Source organism: Desmodus rotundus, chromosome 9 (assembly GCF_022682495.2).
Source record: "Desmodus rotundus isolate HL8 chromosome 9, HLdesRot8A.1, whole genome shotgun sequence".
Taxonomy (NCBI): Eukaryota; Metazoa; Chordata; class Mammalia; order Chiroptera; family Phyllostomidae; genus Desmodus; species Desmodus rotundus.
Window position 1 is genome coordinate 113,642,291 of NC_071395.1, and position 16,667 is coordinate 113,658,957.

The 16,667-nt window shown below is 56.6% G+C and overlaps 1 protein-coding gene across 3 annotated transcripts in view; it reads left to right on the forward strand.

The window, feature by feature from the left end:
- Positions 1-16,667, forward strand: part of TBCD (tubulin folding cofactor D) — a 129,437-nt gene that overhangs the window by 82,406 nt on the left and 30,364 nt on the right. For 2 of the 3 annotated variants that reach the window (XM_053911052.1, XM_053911054.1), the window contains exons 16-22: positions 2,147-2,176; positions 4,263-4,348; positions 8,593-8,673; positions 11,241-11,314; positions 12,565-12,682; positions 14,181-14,241; positions 15,351-15,373. In XM_053911052.1, coding sequence (XP_053767027.1) covers positions 2,147-2,176; positions 4,263-4,348; positions 8,593-8,673; positions 11,241-11,314; positions 12,565-12,682; positions 14,181-14,241; positions 15,351-15,373 — 473 coding nt within the window. The remainder of the gene's footprint in view (positions 1-2,146; positions 2,177-4,262; positions 4,349-8,592; positions 8,674-11,240; positions 11,315-12,564; positions 12,683-14,180; positions 14,242-15,350; positions 15,374-16,667) is intronic. The other variant, XM_053911053.1, reaches the window with a different exon arrangement.

The following is a 16,667-nucleotide window of genomic DNA, read 5'->3' on the forward strand; positions in this document are numbered from 1 at the left end:
CGTGGTTCTGCCCTTTCCTTTGTTGCTATGGGCACCGCGTTGCTGTTCAGATACTAAACCAGCCTGAGTTCCTGGGATGAGCCCCACTTGTCGTGGTGCAATGACCCCTTTCGACGTGCCGCCAGGCTCGCTTTGTGGAAGTTTTCTTGAGACTCTTTGCGTCTGTGTAAAGAAAGGGATGCTGGTCTGTGGCATCACTGGGGGCACTTCCGTCTGGCTTTGGAACTAGGGTAACCTGGCCCCGGGGAAGGAGGTGTGTTCCCTCCTCTGTTTTAGTGAAGAGGCTTTAAAAATTTGATTACCACACTTCGCTGTGTCAAATGCGTAGCTTTTGCTGGAACTTCTGAGGGAAAAACAAGGGTGTGTGTCGCACGCGGGTCCTGTGTCTAATGTGCGCAAAGCGTGCGCTACACGCGGCAAGTTGCGTGTTTTGTTCCCGCTCTGAGCGCTTGGTAGTCATCACCAGTGAGCCCGTGCGGACTGTTCTGTTTTCTGTGTCTTTGGAAAGACTTTAGAGTAGTTCTTTCCTCGCCAGAGGTCGGTTCTGCTTTTCTGGTGTTCTCTCCTCCTCATCGAAGCTGTTGAGTGCAGCTCTATCAGAGGAGCCCTCCTGCCGCTTTTGGTTCTGTGTCTCTGGACACGTCCCCACGAGGACTTTCCTGGTTGGCTCCTGGCCTGTCCTCTGCCTGGTGTCCGAGGCAGCTCGTGTGCCCGGTCCCAACCCTCCATTCCCTCCACAGCCTCCCCTGCTGGTCATGGGGCCGCACGGCGGGTGTTTATCAGGGGCGGGTGTGGGGCCAGGAGTGAGCTCTGCAGCTCACCCTCTGTGCCAGGATGGCATGGGGCTGCCCTGGCCTTGCATATGGGGCTCACACACGAGTGCCCGGTGGTGGTTCGAAGCCTCTGATGCCCGCCTGCCTTGTGTCCTTCCCCCGCGGGTGTAGGTCATACTGGCCTCGGGTCCTTCACTCCTTCCCTGTTTCAAGAGGAAGTTCGCCAGAAAAGCTCAGCACCTCTTCTGGGTTCCTGCACTCCCTCCCTCGTCCCCGTGTCTGTAGACAGTGCAGTGAGTCCTCGAGGGGCTTCGCCCCACAGTTACCTGCAGACAGCGACTGTGGGGGAGTCACTGCAACACAGGGAGCGTCTCTAGTTAACTCTCCTTGAATGTTAACGTTCCGATTTTCTTCTGTTCCCTGTAACGTTAGACTTTTTAAAAAGATTTTACTTATTAGAGGGGAGGGGAGGGGAGGGAGAAAGACAGGGAGAGAAACCAGTGGTTGCCTCTCACACTCTCCCAACTGGGGGTCCGGCTCACAACCCAGGCGTGTGCCCTGACTGGGAATCGAACTGGCGACCTTTTGGTTCTTGGGCCAACACTCAGTCCACTGAGCCACACCGCCAGGGCTATTAGACATTGTTATGGGAAACAGTAATAGGAATCTTGGGGAAGAAATGGAATAAATCAACGCAAATTACTTTTTTCAGGTTAAAATCATAATTTTCTAAAGTTACTGGGAAAGTCTCTGCATTGAACATTTAAGTGGACCCTTGCTCACCTAGCAGGTGCAAAGTTAAAACCGTGAAGGGTGCAGAGACACATGTGTGTGAAGCCCATTGGAACACGGGCTTGAGTACTGAGTTGCTGGCAACGAAACTTTGTGAAGTGGCCTCCCCGACACAGCCACGCTCCGGCTGTCCGACTCCTGTCTGGGCTCACATTCCCTCACTCTGCACTGGGTCACCTGCTCACAGGGCAACAGTCCCTGAGGTCACCTGCCAGGGCTTTGGGGCCTGTGCCCTGAGCCTTCTGACCCTTTTTCTCAGCACTGGCTCTGGCTGTTGGGCTTTTCTCTAACCAGTTGGTTTGTCTCTGATTCGTGTCTGTGTCTCGGCCTTCAATCCAGCATTGCTGTGACATGAACCACTGGGGGACACTTCTCAGGATGGGCTGGTTTTGTAGACTTGAAATGTTACATTGTAGTGTCGGGACGTAAAGACAGAGTGACGAACCACCCTGGAGGCTCTGCTCAGCCACCGTGAGGACTTTGTGGAAAAGAAGCAGAGCCATGGGTCATTCGTTGTGAGCTGCTCCTGATGTTCAGCCAAGTGCAGGCTCACTGACTGCTGTTTGTTCTTCTGTCCCTAGGCTGCTTTCCAGGAGAGTGTGGGAAGACAGGTATGGCCGCTTCTTCAGCCTCCGTTCCCACGGCGTCCTGTGGGTTCAGAGGCAGACGTACTGAGCACTGCAGACTGAGTGTCCTCTCGCAGCACTAGGTGTGGGCGCCCCGTTGACCTGGATTAGACTGACTCCTGGCCTGGTTCTGGTCACAGGCTAACGCATGGCGTGACTCGGGGGAGGGCTGACCCGAGCTTTAAGCAGTTAGTAGTGTTTCCCGGGAAACCCGAGTGTGGGAACAGCCTTACACACACGCTTCAGGAATCAGCACCTTACACAGTGCTGAGGGCCACCCGATGTTGCCAGTTGCCCGTGGGTGCCCAGGGGTGTGGGCAGAGGAGCCTGCCTTCAGGCGACAGTGACAGGGGCCCCTGCTCATCCCTTGTGCGGTGTGAGCCATCTTCTAGAATCCATCAGCCCCATGGCATCTTTCAGTGCCACCAGCATCGTGATGCCCTTGGCCCTGAGCTTCCTGGCCTCTTCACTGGTTGGCCTCGGCTGGAGCCGTGGCCTTTGTGCCTTAGTCAGTCACACTGTGGGTGACAGTGATGACCCCGGGACCTGTGGTCGGCCTGGTGGAGAGCGGGCCAGGGGTAGGTGATGACTGGGACACCCGGAGCTGAACTCTGGTCAGGAAGGGTAAGAGGTGTGAGGACTGGGGGACAGGTCTGGGCTGGCAGTGAGGCACCGGCCGGTGACCCTGGGGAACAAGTGGTGGTTGGCCCGTGGGACTCGGGACAGATGTTGGGCTGCAGGACATGAGGGGAGCCCCATGTGGAAGGCTCAGGAGGGGAGGGGAGAGGAGGGAGCGGCGAGGGGGCCGGCACCTGAGAGTGGGGTTCCCTGAAGGAGACACAGGAATTCCAAGACTCGGGGCCCGGACTCCTGCGAGGAAGGAGCAGGGTCAGGAATGGTACCTGGGGCAGCCCGCTTGGGGCCCCTGTTTGTCAGGGACCTTGCAGCAGAACCAGGCTTACTGACTTGACCCCGGGGCCTGTGTTCCCTGTGCTGGGTCCCCAGCCTCCTGTGGTCAGTCACAATTCCTGGGCTGCTCAGAGCTATTAGGGGGGCAGTGCTTCTGCACAGTGGGGTTTAGGGACTGGCGCTAGGATGGAGGGAAGTGCAGGGGCGCCAGGAGGGTCTGAGCGCTGGCTACATGGGGAGGGCCCTGGGGCCTCGGGGACTCTCCCAGGTGAGCGGGAGCCGCCTGCCAGGTGGATGGCACGTGCTGCCAGCTCTGCCTGAGGCAGGTTGGCTTTTGCACGTTGCTGGTGAACCAGACCCCGTTTGCGAGAGTTTCAGTGGTACGGGTGCCCTGGACTCCTTGTCGTGACCTGGAGTCCAGTCTTAACCTCAGTTCCTCGTTGTCACTTTGACCAGGAGCTGGCTGTCTGAGCACTTGTCACCCTCAGTGATGGAGTCTCTGCCACTGCTTGTCGCGTCCTTCCTATGGTCTGTGGTCATGGCTTTTGCTGGGGATTGAAAGTTTGTCATTTAAGTCATTTTAGAAAACTCATTTGGTTTCAGGTGTGAGAGCCAGGTTGGTAATGACACGCAGACTTTGGGGCTCGGCAAGGGTCATGGGGGGCCCCTCTGTCTCCCCACTTCAGAGTCTGCTCCTGGTTGTCTCTGTCCAGCCCTGGCCACTCATTCTCACAGGGCTGTGGGCTCCCGTCCAGGCTTCCCAGGAGCCCCTGAGGGCGGGTGGGCTGGGGCCCCTCCACCCAGACAGGCACAGGCTGACTGAATCGGCCCCTGGCTTTAACTCTGCTGGAATCCGATGGCTTTCTACGGTGTGTCGTTAAAGGAAGGGCTTCTACAAATTGAAAAGGAGAAATGTCTGATTTGTTTGAAAGAAGTTAAATATTTTTAAGTGGTTCAAATATTTTTAGTGCCATATGCAGCCAGGGCAGGTGCTCAGTGGGAGGACTTGGCCCGGAAGTTGTGGGAGAGGGAGGCCCAGCGCAGGCCTGTCTGGCCTCTTGGTGTACGGACGTGACCACACACAGCCGTGGCAGTGGGCTCACGGAGGTGCCTCTGCTCAGTCGCTGTGTTCTCACTCTTTCCTGCTCTTCTTTATCCCTAGGGTACGTTCCCTCATGGAATTGATATTTTGACCACAGCTGACTATTTCGCTGTTGGTAACAGATCTAACTGTTTCCTGGTTATAAGGTAAGTTTTTAATATTCATCACAAAATATAACATTCTCTTTGATTTAGATGTTTAAAATCAGTTTCTGCCATTTCCTTTCTTCATCCTGGAAGGTTGAGTAGGTGTAATTTATGTGTGAGAAGTTGAAGGTGGAGCTGTAAACTGTTATCAAAACCCTCGTTTCTTGCTGATGGACGAGTGTGCACTTACTACTGCACTTGCATAGAATCTCGGGGGCGGCAGCAGACCCGCTGGCCTGTGGAGGCTGGGCATCCATGGAGGGAAGTGGGCTTGCCTTGTAAAGAGCCGTCCACGGTCTCAGGAGCTCGCTGGGACGGATGCGCTTCTGTCTGGGCTGTCCCGCTATGTCGGTGCTGTTTCTGGGGAGGGCTTGGTCTCCCCAGCGACTGGCCTCTGCTGCTGACACACGTGGGCTGGGTCTCTTCGCGAGAAGCCGTGGGTCAGGAGTGACTGTGTCTCTTTTTCTGCACCAGTAAGCAGTGTTTTCCCAGTCGAAGTCGTGTCCAGGTTGTTTATGAGGTCAGCGAGGAAGCGGTGTTTGAGGAACCAGGTCCAGGGATAAGTATTTAACATCCTGAGTGCAGTTTGCAGAAGTCCCGCCAAAGCTTTTATTTGGTGGCCGAGGTTTGGGACCTGGCTTCCGTGCCTCAGTGTACCTGTTGCCGAACGAAGAGGGAAGTGTCGGTTTTACAGCGTGATGTGTTTGCCTTGAGTTGGGAGAATCTTTTGGATGCATTTGAAAAGCCGTCAGCCACCGTGTGCAGGCACCAGCGTCCTGCCGTGTGGGCCCCACACGGACACAGTTACTTCCTTAAAAACGCCGTGTCCAGCCCGTTTCCCAGAAGGACTTGCTTTCGGCATCCTTCCCGCCTCTCCCTGACCTTCATGGCTGGCTGTCCTCAGCGGCTTTCCTGTGTCCACTCTGTTTTCTTCAGTTGTTGACATCTGACCACACATGTGGCGAATCTGCCACCTTCCCTTGAGTTCCATGGGGGAAGTGTGGTGTCAACTCAGCGTCCTGGTCCTGTTGCTGAGCTCTCTGACTTACGTGGGGCTCACTTCCTGTGGATGAGGGTAGACTGTGAGGACGAGGTCCACTGGTCACAGGGACCAGGGTCTGTGCCCTTGGCTGTGGCAGGGCAGATGCCTGGTCCTGCACCAGCCTGGACCGAGGTGCAGTGAAGAGGATGTGCAGCAGAGGGAGCGTGGTGCGGGCAGACAGCGGGGTTAGGGGCCTCTGAGCCAGAGCAAGGAGTTTGGACTGTCTTCGGGCCATGGAGTGCGGCTGAATGGTCAGACCTGCCCTTTGAGCCTGTGACTGCAGGTGTGTTTTACTGGCTAGAAGCAAGGAGACAGTGAGGGGGTGGGAGACAGGTCCGCTGGTGTTGAGTGGGTGAGGGTCTTGGGAGCTGAGGGTCAGAGCGCCCTGGGCCACTTGCAGCAGGGGCGCCTGTGGGGGGAAATGCCTGTGGGTTCAGGAAGCTCAGGCGCTCAGCCACGCACCCTGCGTGGGAGGGGCTCACAGCACGGGCTCACAGCATAGCCCAGTGGAGGTGATGCCCGTGAGCAGACGGTTCTGCAGAGTGAAGCTGCGCCAAGTGGAAGCCCCTGGGCTGGGGGCCAGGGGCCGGGGCGGCCATCCTACCTGTAGTATCTCGGCAGCTTCCTTAAAGCACTGCTGACACAGGAAACCACACGTGTGCCCCCCTCTGTCAGCACCCAGGTTCACGCCTCCCTTTGACTCTGGCTCCTCCCACTCAGCCAGGGGACCGCCCTGGGTCTGCACTAGAGCTTTCCTTCCCTCACCGGCTGAGTGGGCCATCTGGGTGTTCCCTGTGCAGAGCGGTCCCTGTACACGTCTACCCACGAGCCCTCACGTCTCTGGGCTCGACACTCAGGAGCGGAACGGCTTGGTCCTTACTTTAAGAAACTGCCAAATGGTTTTCCAAAGGCAAAGCCCGCGGGCCATGGTGAGCTCTGCTTCCCCCGTCCCTGCCAGCCCTTGCTGGGGTCCGTCTTCATAATTCAGCTCTTTCAGCAGATGTGCAGGAGGAGGGCCTTGATTGGTCTTCCCAGTGACCTGGGCTTGTCTGACAGAGCTGTTGCCTGTTTGTTTACTGACAAGTTGCTTGCTTCTTGCTGAGCATCTAGGGTCCCTTGTGTGTTCTGAACGCAGGTGCGTGATCTGATTCGTGGTCTGCAGATACCTTCCCAGTCTGTGGCTTGTTCTGTATGCTCTGTGTTCCTAAGGCAAAAACTTTTTTAAAGAATATCAGCTTTATTTTCGCACACCTATTGTATTACATATAATTTACCTGTAGCAAAATGCACTCATTTAAAGCGTGGTTCTGGCTGATGTGTAGCCACTACTGCCGTCAGCATGGGTCCTGCTCCGTCACTCCGGAAGGCCCCAGGCCCAGCCCTGGCTCCTCTGAGCCAAATTCACCTTTTCTAGAACGCCTGCAGGTGGGGGCCTGGGGCAGTGTTGGCTCCTTCAGCCTCACGTCCTCACTTTGCTGTGTCCTGTGTGTCAGTGTTCCGTCCCCGTGTCCCACCACTCGTCCACCACTGTGCCTGGGTGTGTGACAGGACTCGGGTCGTAGGCTTGTCCCTGACAGGTTTCTAACACCTGGAGTCCTGTGCATCCTCCTTAACCTGCGGCAGGTCTTCACCTTGCTTTCCAGCCATTTGCTCTCCAGCGTTTTGCACATTCCCGTCCCCTGAGTTCTTCCCACCTGAACTGTTCCCTCCAGATCCCACTCAGTAAACGGCACGACGTGCAGTCAGCTCCGCTTTGCTTCTCCTTGTTCCCAGCATCTGGCTGGTGACCTGTTTCTGTCATTTCTGCATCCCTAATAGCCCTCCAGCGCTCCTCGTCCTGCTTCTCCGCTCATCCAGTCCTGGACACGTGAAGAGCCTGAGCCTGCCACCGATCGCTCCCTCCCACCACCGTGTGCAGTGCTGGTCGGAGGCATCTCGTTCCTGTCACATGCCAGCCTGCTGTCCCCTCAGGCTCCTCACCTTCGCCCGCCACCCTCTGCTGCACACCCCTGGGTTTGCACTTGGCCTCCATGCAGATGCCGAGGGCTCAGTGAGTGCTGGGAGCCACCCAGGCCGCTGGCTCAGTGGGCTGTGTCTCCGAGGGCAGCCCCTAGCCAGTACTGGCGCTCGGACCAGCACTCGGGCACAGGCCTCTGTCTGTTCTTCCGGAGGCCGTTCTGCCGGTTTCTGGAACCCCGCTGGCTCTGGGACACTGGCCTGGGGTGGGCCTGTCTGGTGGGTGGCTCCAGGGGCCCTGGGGTGATGTTGGGCCAGGTGGTCAAGGCTGGACTCTGTTTTCCACAGCTCGTCCCCTGTCCTGATTTTTGTTTCCTTCTGACTCAAGCTGAAGCCTCTGCTTTCCTCTCTCACGTCCAGAGCAGACTCTCCCCGGTCTCACACTCCATAGCACAAGCATGCCCACCTGGCACCTGTGTTCCTCCTGTGTACCTGCACACGTGTGTATACACAGGATTCGTGTGAAATCGTATTTCCCCTTGGCTTTCTGTGCCGTCTGCTTTGTCTTCCTGCTGCCCGGCACACATGGCACACACACTGGGCGGCGCGGGGGACATGGCAGGTTCAGACAGTGTGCGTTAGCGATCGGCTGATATAGAGGCATGAGGTGCGAGAGTGCTTTTTGGGGGAGAGGTGATGCATGTGCGTAGTGAATGTCTCAGAAGGTGCAGGAGTGTCCTTGGAGGCCAAGTCTGTCTCACCTCTCCTGTCAGCCACCAGGCTCCAGGCCAGGGGTCCCCCTTGTCTCTGGTTTCTTGTCTCTTCTAGAGATTTGGTCATTTCACACGTGTAGCTGCACTGACTTCCTTCCTTGCTGGATGGGGGCCTCACACACAGGGTTGGAACAGCTGGGGTGCTCGTCAGCCAGGGACTGTCGGCCGGCAACATGCCGCTGTCCCTGTGCTGCCCTGCCCCGCAGGACGCCTGTGCACCGTGCACAGCACCTGTCCTTGGTCTGTCCCTCCTGGCCGCTGGCTTCTCCAGTCTTTGCTCTTACAAAGTATGTGAAGGAAATGTTTTTGTGTGTAGTCGTTCTCACCATTTCCTCGAATGATTGCTGACAAGGGGACTTTGGTGGATTTAACTTTGCAGGAGACTGTTTGCATGGAGGCACCGTTTTGCCCAAGCAAGGCGGGAACTTCCGGCTCCTCCACGCCCTCACGCTCTCTGGGTTCTGTCTTTCCAGCATGTTTATCGCCGGCTTTCCTGAGTACACGCGACCGATGATCGACCACCTGCTGACCGTGAAGATCGGCCACTGGGACGGGTAAGTTGGCCTTTCTGCGTTTATGTCACGGGGAACCGTACAGAATTCTTTTTCAACCATGTCTGTCTTATTTTTATCACTTTTATTAAAGCATAGCTGACACACACTATCACATTAGATTCAGGTGTTTCATAGTGGTTCGATCCTTGCAGAATTCTTTTTTTTTTTTTTTTTTTGAGAAACACCGGCCACCAGAGGCAGCAGCTTTAATTGATGAGTTACCTCCAGAAACCAAAAAGACTATGTACCCACTTTCCATCACCCCCTAGCCTTTCAGGACCTCATTTGGGGAAGGGATATATATCAGGAATGGACTTCTGGTTTTCCAAAGCCCCAGGCTCTCCCCTCCCTGTGTAGTCTTAGAAATTCAGTAGCAATACTGTTTTGTTTTGTTTTTTCCCCCAGTAATGCCTGCTGCAGCTACTTAGTAACAATTGTGGGTGGAGGAGTGGGAGGGAAGCGGTTAGATGACTAAGGAACATAGCCTATCAGAGGTCCCTCTGTCCAGCCTCAGTGGCTTGACCCTTCAGTTGCATCTCTCTTTATGCTGAATAACGCCTTTCTGAATCAGATCCGGGATCTCCACCGCCAGCCCTGGACCCAGCCCCGGACCCAGCCCCAGAGCCATGAGATGAGCTAGTCCAAACTCGGGCACGTTCCTGGCCCACAATGGCTTAAAGTGATCGGTCAGACATATTTTGCCGCCCCTGTGCATCTTGGCTGTTTTTCCATCCAGTTCAGGGACTGCAATTTCTGGAGCAGTAGTAGGATATGTGATAGGAATGTCAAACTCATATTTTAGGAGATCATGGATGTACCAGCACTTTCCAAACCGCCGAGTCCCTTCCTTGTTGGACTCCAGTCGGAACCAATCAGTGTCTGCATTCTTGTTGTTCTCCACATACACTGAAACTTTCTTCTCAGAGGGAAGGGAGGGTAGCTGAAGGAATGGCTAGTTCCTGATGGTGAACTCAGCTCCGCGATTCTGGAACTGCCACCTTCTTGAACTTCCAGCCCTAATGTGTGTTCCTCCCTCAAGAGTGAGAAGCCAGAATTCTTTACAAACGCTTCGGAGCGCACCTTTGTCAGCACAGGTGAATGTTTCTAAGAGGCGTCGGTCCATTGTCTTGGGTTTCTTTTTGAAGGTTTTCTGCTGCTGAGACACATTACCCAGGTAATTTATATATCAAGATAAACATAATTAAAAACATTTTTGATTGCGGTAAAATGCACATGATATACCATTTGTAGTGTATAGTTCATTAGTGTTAGGTACATTCACCTTGTTATATAAGCAATCTCCAGAACTTTTCATCTTACAAAACTGAAACTGTCCCCATTAAACAAGACCCCTCGCCCCCGGCCCCCACCGCTCCACCGCCCGTGTCTGTGAGTCCGAATCCTCTAGGGCCCTGGAGCCACACGAGTGTCTGTCCTTTCGTGTCTGGCTGGTTTCAGTGCGTCTGGTGTCCTCTCGGTCCATCCATGGAGTAGCGTGGGTCAGAGTCTCCTTCCTTTTGAGGCCGCATAACACTTCCTCACTGCACATAACCACATCTTTTAATCCGTTCATTTGTCGACAGGCCCTCGAGTGGCTTCTGTTTCTTGGCCGCTGTGAGCAAGGGGGTCCGCGTGTCTCACCAAGCCCTGCCCTCAGTGCTGTGTGGTGTGCGCCCAGAAGCAGAGTTACTGTGTCACGGGACAATTGTATTTTCGGTTTTTTTAGGAACCTCCAGAACCATACTGTTTTTTCTAGTGGCTGCCATTTTACATTTCCACCAGCGACACACAAGGATTTCAGTTTGGTCCCCGTGAGTGCGAAGGGACGTTTTATTGTGGTTTGATGTGCGTTTACCTGTCGTCACTGACACCGCGCATCTTCCGTGTGCCTGTTGGCCATCCGTGTTTCACCTTTGGAGAATCATCTCCTCAGGTGTTTGCCCATTTTTAAATGCAGGCGTGTGTTTGTGGGTGGCTAGTAGGAGTTCTTTCTATGTCTGGGCGTCTGGTAAGGGTTGTTGTGATCTGCAGATGTTCCCTCCTGTTCCAGACGCTGCCTTTTCACTCTGTCTGCTGTGTCCTTCAGTACAATCGGAAGTTTTAAAGTTTAGTATAGTCCAGTGTGTCTGTTGTCAGCTTATCTAATTGTACTTTTGTTGCGTGTGCTTTTGGTGTCAAAGCCCGGAAATCACGGCCAAATCTAAGGTCATGAAGCTCTGCCCCTGTTTTCTTCGGAGAGTTCCCAGTTTCAGGTCCTCTGGTGGCTCCTCCCACCACTCCCGTCCTCCGAGTCCCTTTGGGGTGCGAGGCGGAGCCGCTTTGCCAGCCAGCACTGTGGAGGCAGCAGCTGTGCCCCGAGACGGGCCTGCGTTTAGGTGCTTTCTTTGGTAACGTCTTTCTTCCTCATTTATTACAGTCAGAGATTCTTACGTGTTTGTGTGTTTATTTTCAGTAGTGGTTTTGACTCAGTGGTCAGTGGACTCATGTAGACTGTCTCTCTTCATGAGTTGAATAGAGCCAGAGTCATCAAAGTGGAGGAACTCAGTTTTCTGTTCCCTCCCCACCAGGGTCATCAGAGAGCTGTCGGCGAAGGCACTCTGTAACCTGGTCCAGCGGGCCCCCGAGTACAGCGCGACTGAAGGTGAGTGTGCTCCAGCTGTCCTGTGGGACACACACACACACACACAGGCACACACACAGAGGCACAGGCTGCCCTGCTGGTTTCAAGGCCTGGGGGAGCTGAAAATAGTGTTTTTCTCCTGCTGAGAGTCAGGGGACAGAGTACAGACCAGTTGCCACGGTCTCTCCGAGGACAGGCACTGTGAGGGCTGTGGCGTGTGCCCACCAGGAGCTCTGGGCTGTGCCCTGTGTGGGTGCTGGTCTCAGCAGGGAGTGGATGGAGTTGTGTATGCCATGCCTACTTCACAAAAAAAGTGAAATAATTCATCAGGTAATAAACTAAAAAATGAGCTGCTCCCTGGGGGCCATAGGGCCCTGGGGGCAGCCTGCAGCCTCGGGGGCACCTTCCTGTGCCCTGCCCCGGATGGCGTGGCTGCGTCCAAAGTGATCACACTGCCCTGTTGCTACGGGAAGAACCCTCTCGTCCCATCTTTCCACTGGGAAGAAATAAGCATCTGATCTCAGCGTGGGAACCACACACTCGTGCGCGAAGTTGTACTTGTTCCCACAGGCGTTTATTGGAGCAGCTGGTGCTCAGACCACAGTTCCTCCCTTGCAGTTTCCGATTTTACTTACCTGCGCGAGTGATGCTCTGGGTCTGCAGTGGTCCTGAGGACCCTTTCAGCTTCATGGTGTCAGGGATCTGGTGCTTGTTCACCTGGAGCCGATAAGCTTTGCTGCCTGAAAGGAGGGCTCAGCAGGGTCCTGTCTCCCGAGCCCAGGAGCGCTCAGGGCCCCAAGATGAGAGGTTTCCCTGGGTCTCACACACTGATGCTACCAGCCGCTGTGTGGGAGTGCCTGGGTGGGAGCTCTCTCGGCTGAGACGCTGTCCGCTTTCATGGCCACCGCAGGGCTGCACTTATGCGCTTAGGGAAGCTGAGGCTCTGGGGCTATGGCGTCCCCGGGAGGACATGGTGCCTTGCCCGCCTTCTCTGCCCAGCTGTGCGGGTCCTGTGACCACCTCGTGTCCCAGGGCACAGGAGGCTGAGGCTGGCTTGGCTCTGAGCAGCTGCGGGGTACAGTGGCGCCATGTGTGATGGGGTCCTGCAGCTCAGTCAGGCTCCTCCGCACTTGCTTGGGTGCCAGGACGCAGGCCTGCCTGCAACATCAGGTTCAGTCCTGGGGGCGTTTCTCTCTTTGGGTCCTGAGTCCTCGAGCCTCCCAAGGTCCCCTGAGTGCACTCCTGGGACATCTCCTCTCCTGTCCTTACAGTTTTCCCACGCCTGCTGTCAATGACACGGAGCCCGGACCTGCACACACGGCATGGAGCTGTGCTCGCCTGTGCTGAGGTCGCCCACAGCCTGTGCACGCTGGCAGTGCAGGAGAACAGGTAGGAGAAGCCCTGTCCTCCCGCTGAACCAAAGAACTTGACCCCAGAGTCTTCACAGTTTACTCGACGGCCTTTGTCACTGGTCCTCTCTCCTCTGGTGAGCTGTGGCCTGTGATGGACCACACGCTTCTCCCTCGGGGCGCCAGTGAGCATGTGGCCGGATGGGGCCACCGTCGGCCACGAGTGCCGGTATGGATGGATGGTTGTGTAGCAGGTGCCGCAATAAAGGGAGTCCCGCGCACGTGACGGTGATGCCTGCACTCTGCTGTGGGCTCCCGAGTGTGTGGCAGCGTGTGGTCAAACAGGCAGCACTGGCTGTGAAACGCTGGAGTGCCCGCACCACCGGCCACCGGCCAGCCCGCGGCGCAGCACCGTGTTTCTGCAGGTTGGGGGTCGGCCTCGGCCTCGATGGACACACAGTGCCCTTGGCACGGGACGCGGCCCGTGGCTGTGTCCAGGTCAGCACATGTGTCCTGAGGTGTGAGTGAGGTTATGGGAGCAGGGAGGGGTTTTCAGAGATGAGGCGGCGCTGGGTGGCTCGTGTGCTTGGTGTTCTTTGTCCTTGTACTGATTGAAAACTGCAGAGCGTAGGCTTTCAAGTTTCCACTAAGAACCTTCTCAGTGGGGAGCAGGCGTGGACAGTCAGGCAGCCACGGGGCCCTGTGAGCAGGGCCACACACGAGGGTGTCGGGGTAGACACCACCTTATCTTCTTTCCTTTCTTTCCAACCTCCCGTCCTCTGCAGTAACAGCCCCACCGCAAGGGACAGCAGGGCAGGGTAACCTGCTGTTTAAACGGCAGTTTAAGAAAAACTGTTTAATTTGCATTGCTGTCAGTGGGTGGTTCCCCGGGGCAGGACGATAGGGAGGGGCTGAGTTTACTGGGAGGGTCGGTGGCCATCCCCTGCACAGTGGGGCACCTCGGCTCCCCACACCGGCTATGCAGGTGGAGGCACCGTCTACCGGGAGTGTCCGAGAGGTGTGCCCGGGTTCCTGCTGGGATCAGTCAGGTGGGTGTGCTCCACCTGCAGGCCCCCAAATCCCAGCTCCTGGAAGACAGCCAGGGTCCAGCAGGGACCACCTGGTTGTATGGTTCCAGCACAGTCACCCTTATCCGTGATAGGCTGGTTGGTGGGAACTCTCCTGGAACTCGAGTTCCAGGTGCCAGTCGAGGGCCCACCTCTCGAGCTCTTGCCTGTCCCAGGGCCCTCGCCTCAGCCGCAGCGGGTCGAGTCTCTCTTCCGAGGGTCACACCAGCTGTTGGGAGCCTGCTGCTCCTTGTCCATGAAAGGGACTGTCCCTCTTGTTAGCAAACTGCCTGTGGGCCCCAGCTTTACCGATTTGGTCCCCGTGGCCACTCCTCAGAGTGGGTACTACTTTAGGGGAGGACCTTCTGCAGGAGTTTGCGGGAGCGGGTGAAGCACCTGAACAAGGGGAGGTCTCGCTGAGTCTGCACTCCCATGGTGCTCGGGTCTCACGCTGTGTTTGAACCCCTGCAGGCCCGTTGCAGACTACCTGGACGACTCGGCAGTGCAGGGCCTGAAGCAGATTCACCAGCAGGTCTGTGTCTGGGGTATCTGCCACACCTCAGGCTCTCCCCATCCTCCACAGCCCTGGGGCAGTGGGTGGCCTGGGCTCTATCGTCTGCGGGGCGGTCCCTGTTCCCCCTAGACCAGCCCTGTGGGGTTTGTGTGGAAGGGAGAGCATCTCTTCTTGAGTAGCCAGTGTCTCCTGGGCAGAATGCCCGGCCCGCGGCAGGGCTGGTGCAGCCAGGCCAGTGCAGGTGGATCAGCGTCTCACGTCATCCCTGTGGGTGCCTGGCGTCTCCTCCCTCAGGATGCTCAGTGGCTTGGGCTGGCTTCCACCCCTGGGGGTGGTTCTTGCTGGGACTCCGGGCCGGCACAGAGGCCTTGGGTTCCCGGCTGTGCCTCTGTGGTGGGCGCCCAGAACCCGTGTGCTCACCGCTCTGGGGAGGAGGGCTGTGTCTTCTGTTTCTCTGCTGCTCAGAGGGACCGGACCCCATGAGCGACGAGCCTCAATATCATGGGACGACACCAGACTGGTGACAAGGCCTTACTGGCTTCCCTGTTTGTTGTCCTAGACTGACTGACTGTTCTTTATACAGCGGTGCCCATTTGACCACAGACTCCCGCCTGTTTGTGCCATGACCCTGCTCTGCGGTCTGGCCGTTAGTCTCCTTGCTTGCTTTTCTCACTTCACAGTGGAGTCTGGCCTGTTACCTCTAGGTGACAGGACCCTGTGACGGCGTGGGGACCCGTGGTGCTGGGAGGCAGTGCAGAGATTCAGACGTGGCTTCCCCTTCCTGTGAAGCGTGGGAGGTCACAGCCCACTGCCTGGGGTTTCCAGGCAAATGAAAGAGCAGCGTGGGCCCCCAGGCACGCTGGCCGTGGCGGTGAGGGCGCAAGGGCCTTCTGAGTTCCTTAGTAGAAAAAGAGTCAGCAGGACCCTGGTTAGACCTGCCCACGGTGCCTCGGTTTCCCCTCCAGGTGAGGCTGTTGTGAGGGGTCAATGAGGTGCTGGCAGAGAGTGGAGTGGGCTCTGTTCTCGAGGCTGCCCAGCTTGGGACACTTTTTCTGACATTACTTACCTACTTTAAAAATCCAGATAATTTGTGTAAGTCAGTAACTTCCCATTTCTTTTGTTTTTAGCTCTGTGACCGTCAGTTGTACAGGTAAGCTTTACAGACCCAGAGAGCTCATGCTGGTGTTTCACGCAGGCTGCTCGTCTGCTCGCACCTGTCAGCGCTGAGTGCGGCTCCGCCCCTCGCCCTGCAGTGTCTGTTCTCTGTCCTTCCATTGGGCTGTGTGTCACAGTCACTTCTCTGAGGAATGGAGGGGTCGTCGTCCCCCCCCCCCCCCCCCCCCCCGCCGTCGGTCTGCTGAGCGTGGGGAGGTTCTCCCGGAGCGCAGCGGCGCTGGCTAGTTGGAGTGCGGAGATGGCTCTGGCAGGCTCAGGGCCGTAGGGGCTCGCTTGGCCACAGTTCCAGCAAGGCAGGCGCGTCACCCTGATGCTCCCCTTGGGCCTCGCCGCCTGCGGTCTGCTCTTCAGCCCTGCAGCCGCTCGTAGCTGGGATCGTTCTGCAGTTTTTGGGTCAGTCTCTCCAGGTGTCTGTCTGAGAAGTGAGGTTGTGTCTGTGTGGGCTGTCCCCGGTACTGCTGTGCATGGGCTGCTGTGCCCATCCGGTCTCTGGGGGTGGACGTTTGGGTTGTCCCCGCTTGTAGCTGCTTGGGGGGAGCTGCCGTGAACTTTGACACAGGCCTTGGTGCAGATGAGTGGTTTCATTCTGGGGTGCGTGCCCAGGAGCGACATTGCCGGGTCATGTGGCTCCTCTCTGCTTTTCAGACTCTGAGACGGCGATGGCGTTTCTCACCCCTCGTCCTCGTCAGGGCTGCCTCCCCCGATGGGAGCTGACCTGCTGGCATGCCTTCCCCGGGGCCAGTGGCCTCTGCCGCACCTGTCCTTTTCCGTGAGGTGGCTGTTCTGACCTGCTGCTCGTTAACAGGTCTCCTGATCTGCCTTTCTGCTGAGCTATCAGCCTCTCATGTGTTTAGCATATAAGCTCTTTGTACACATAGCATGTACCAGAATTTTCCTCCTGTCTGTGGTTTGCCTTTCATTTTTCCTGGTGGCTTTTTAACGTAACGGTAGGGCTGTGAACACCAGCTTTCCTGAAGGCAGGGCCTGTCAGGGGCTCAGACCAGGGCACTGCCGGAGCCGTGTCCCATGCTGGAGTCTCCCCGGAGACGCCCGAGCAGAGAGTCGCTGTGAGTTTATTTGAGCCAGATGATGACAGTTGCCAGGGAGCAAACTCTCCACGGACTGGGAACAGGCTCTGGAGAAGGGCAGTTTTATAGTGCGTTTCCCACACTAGGGTCAAGGAGGCGACTTAAGGGGGTTACGGGAAGTCCATGGGTCGTAGATCCAGGGGGCAGGAGAAGGCACAGCGGGGAAACTCCGGGACTGGA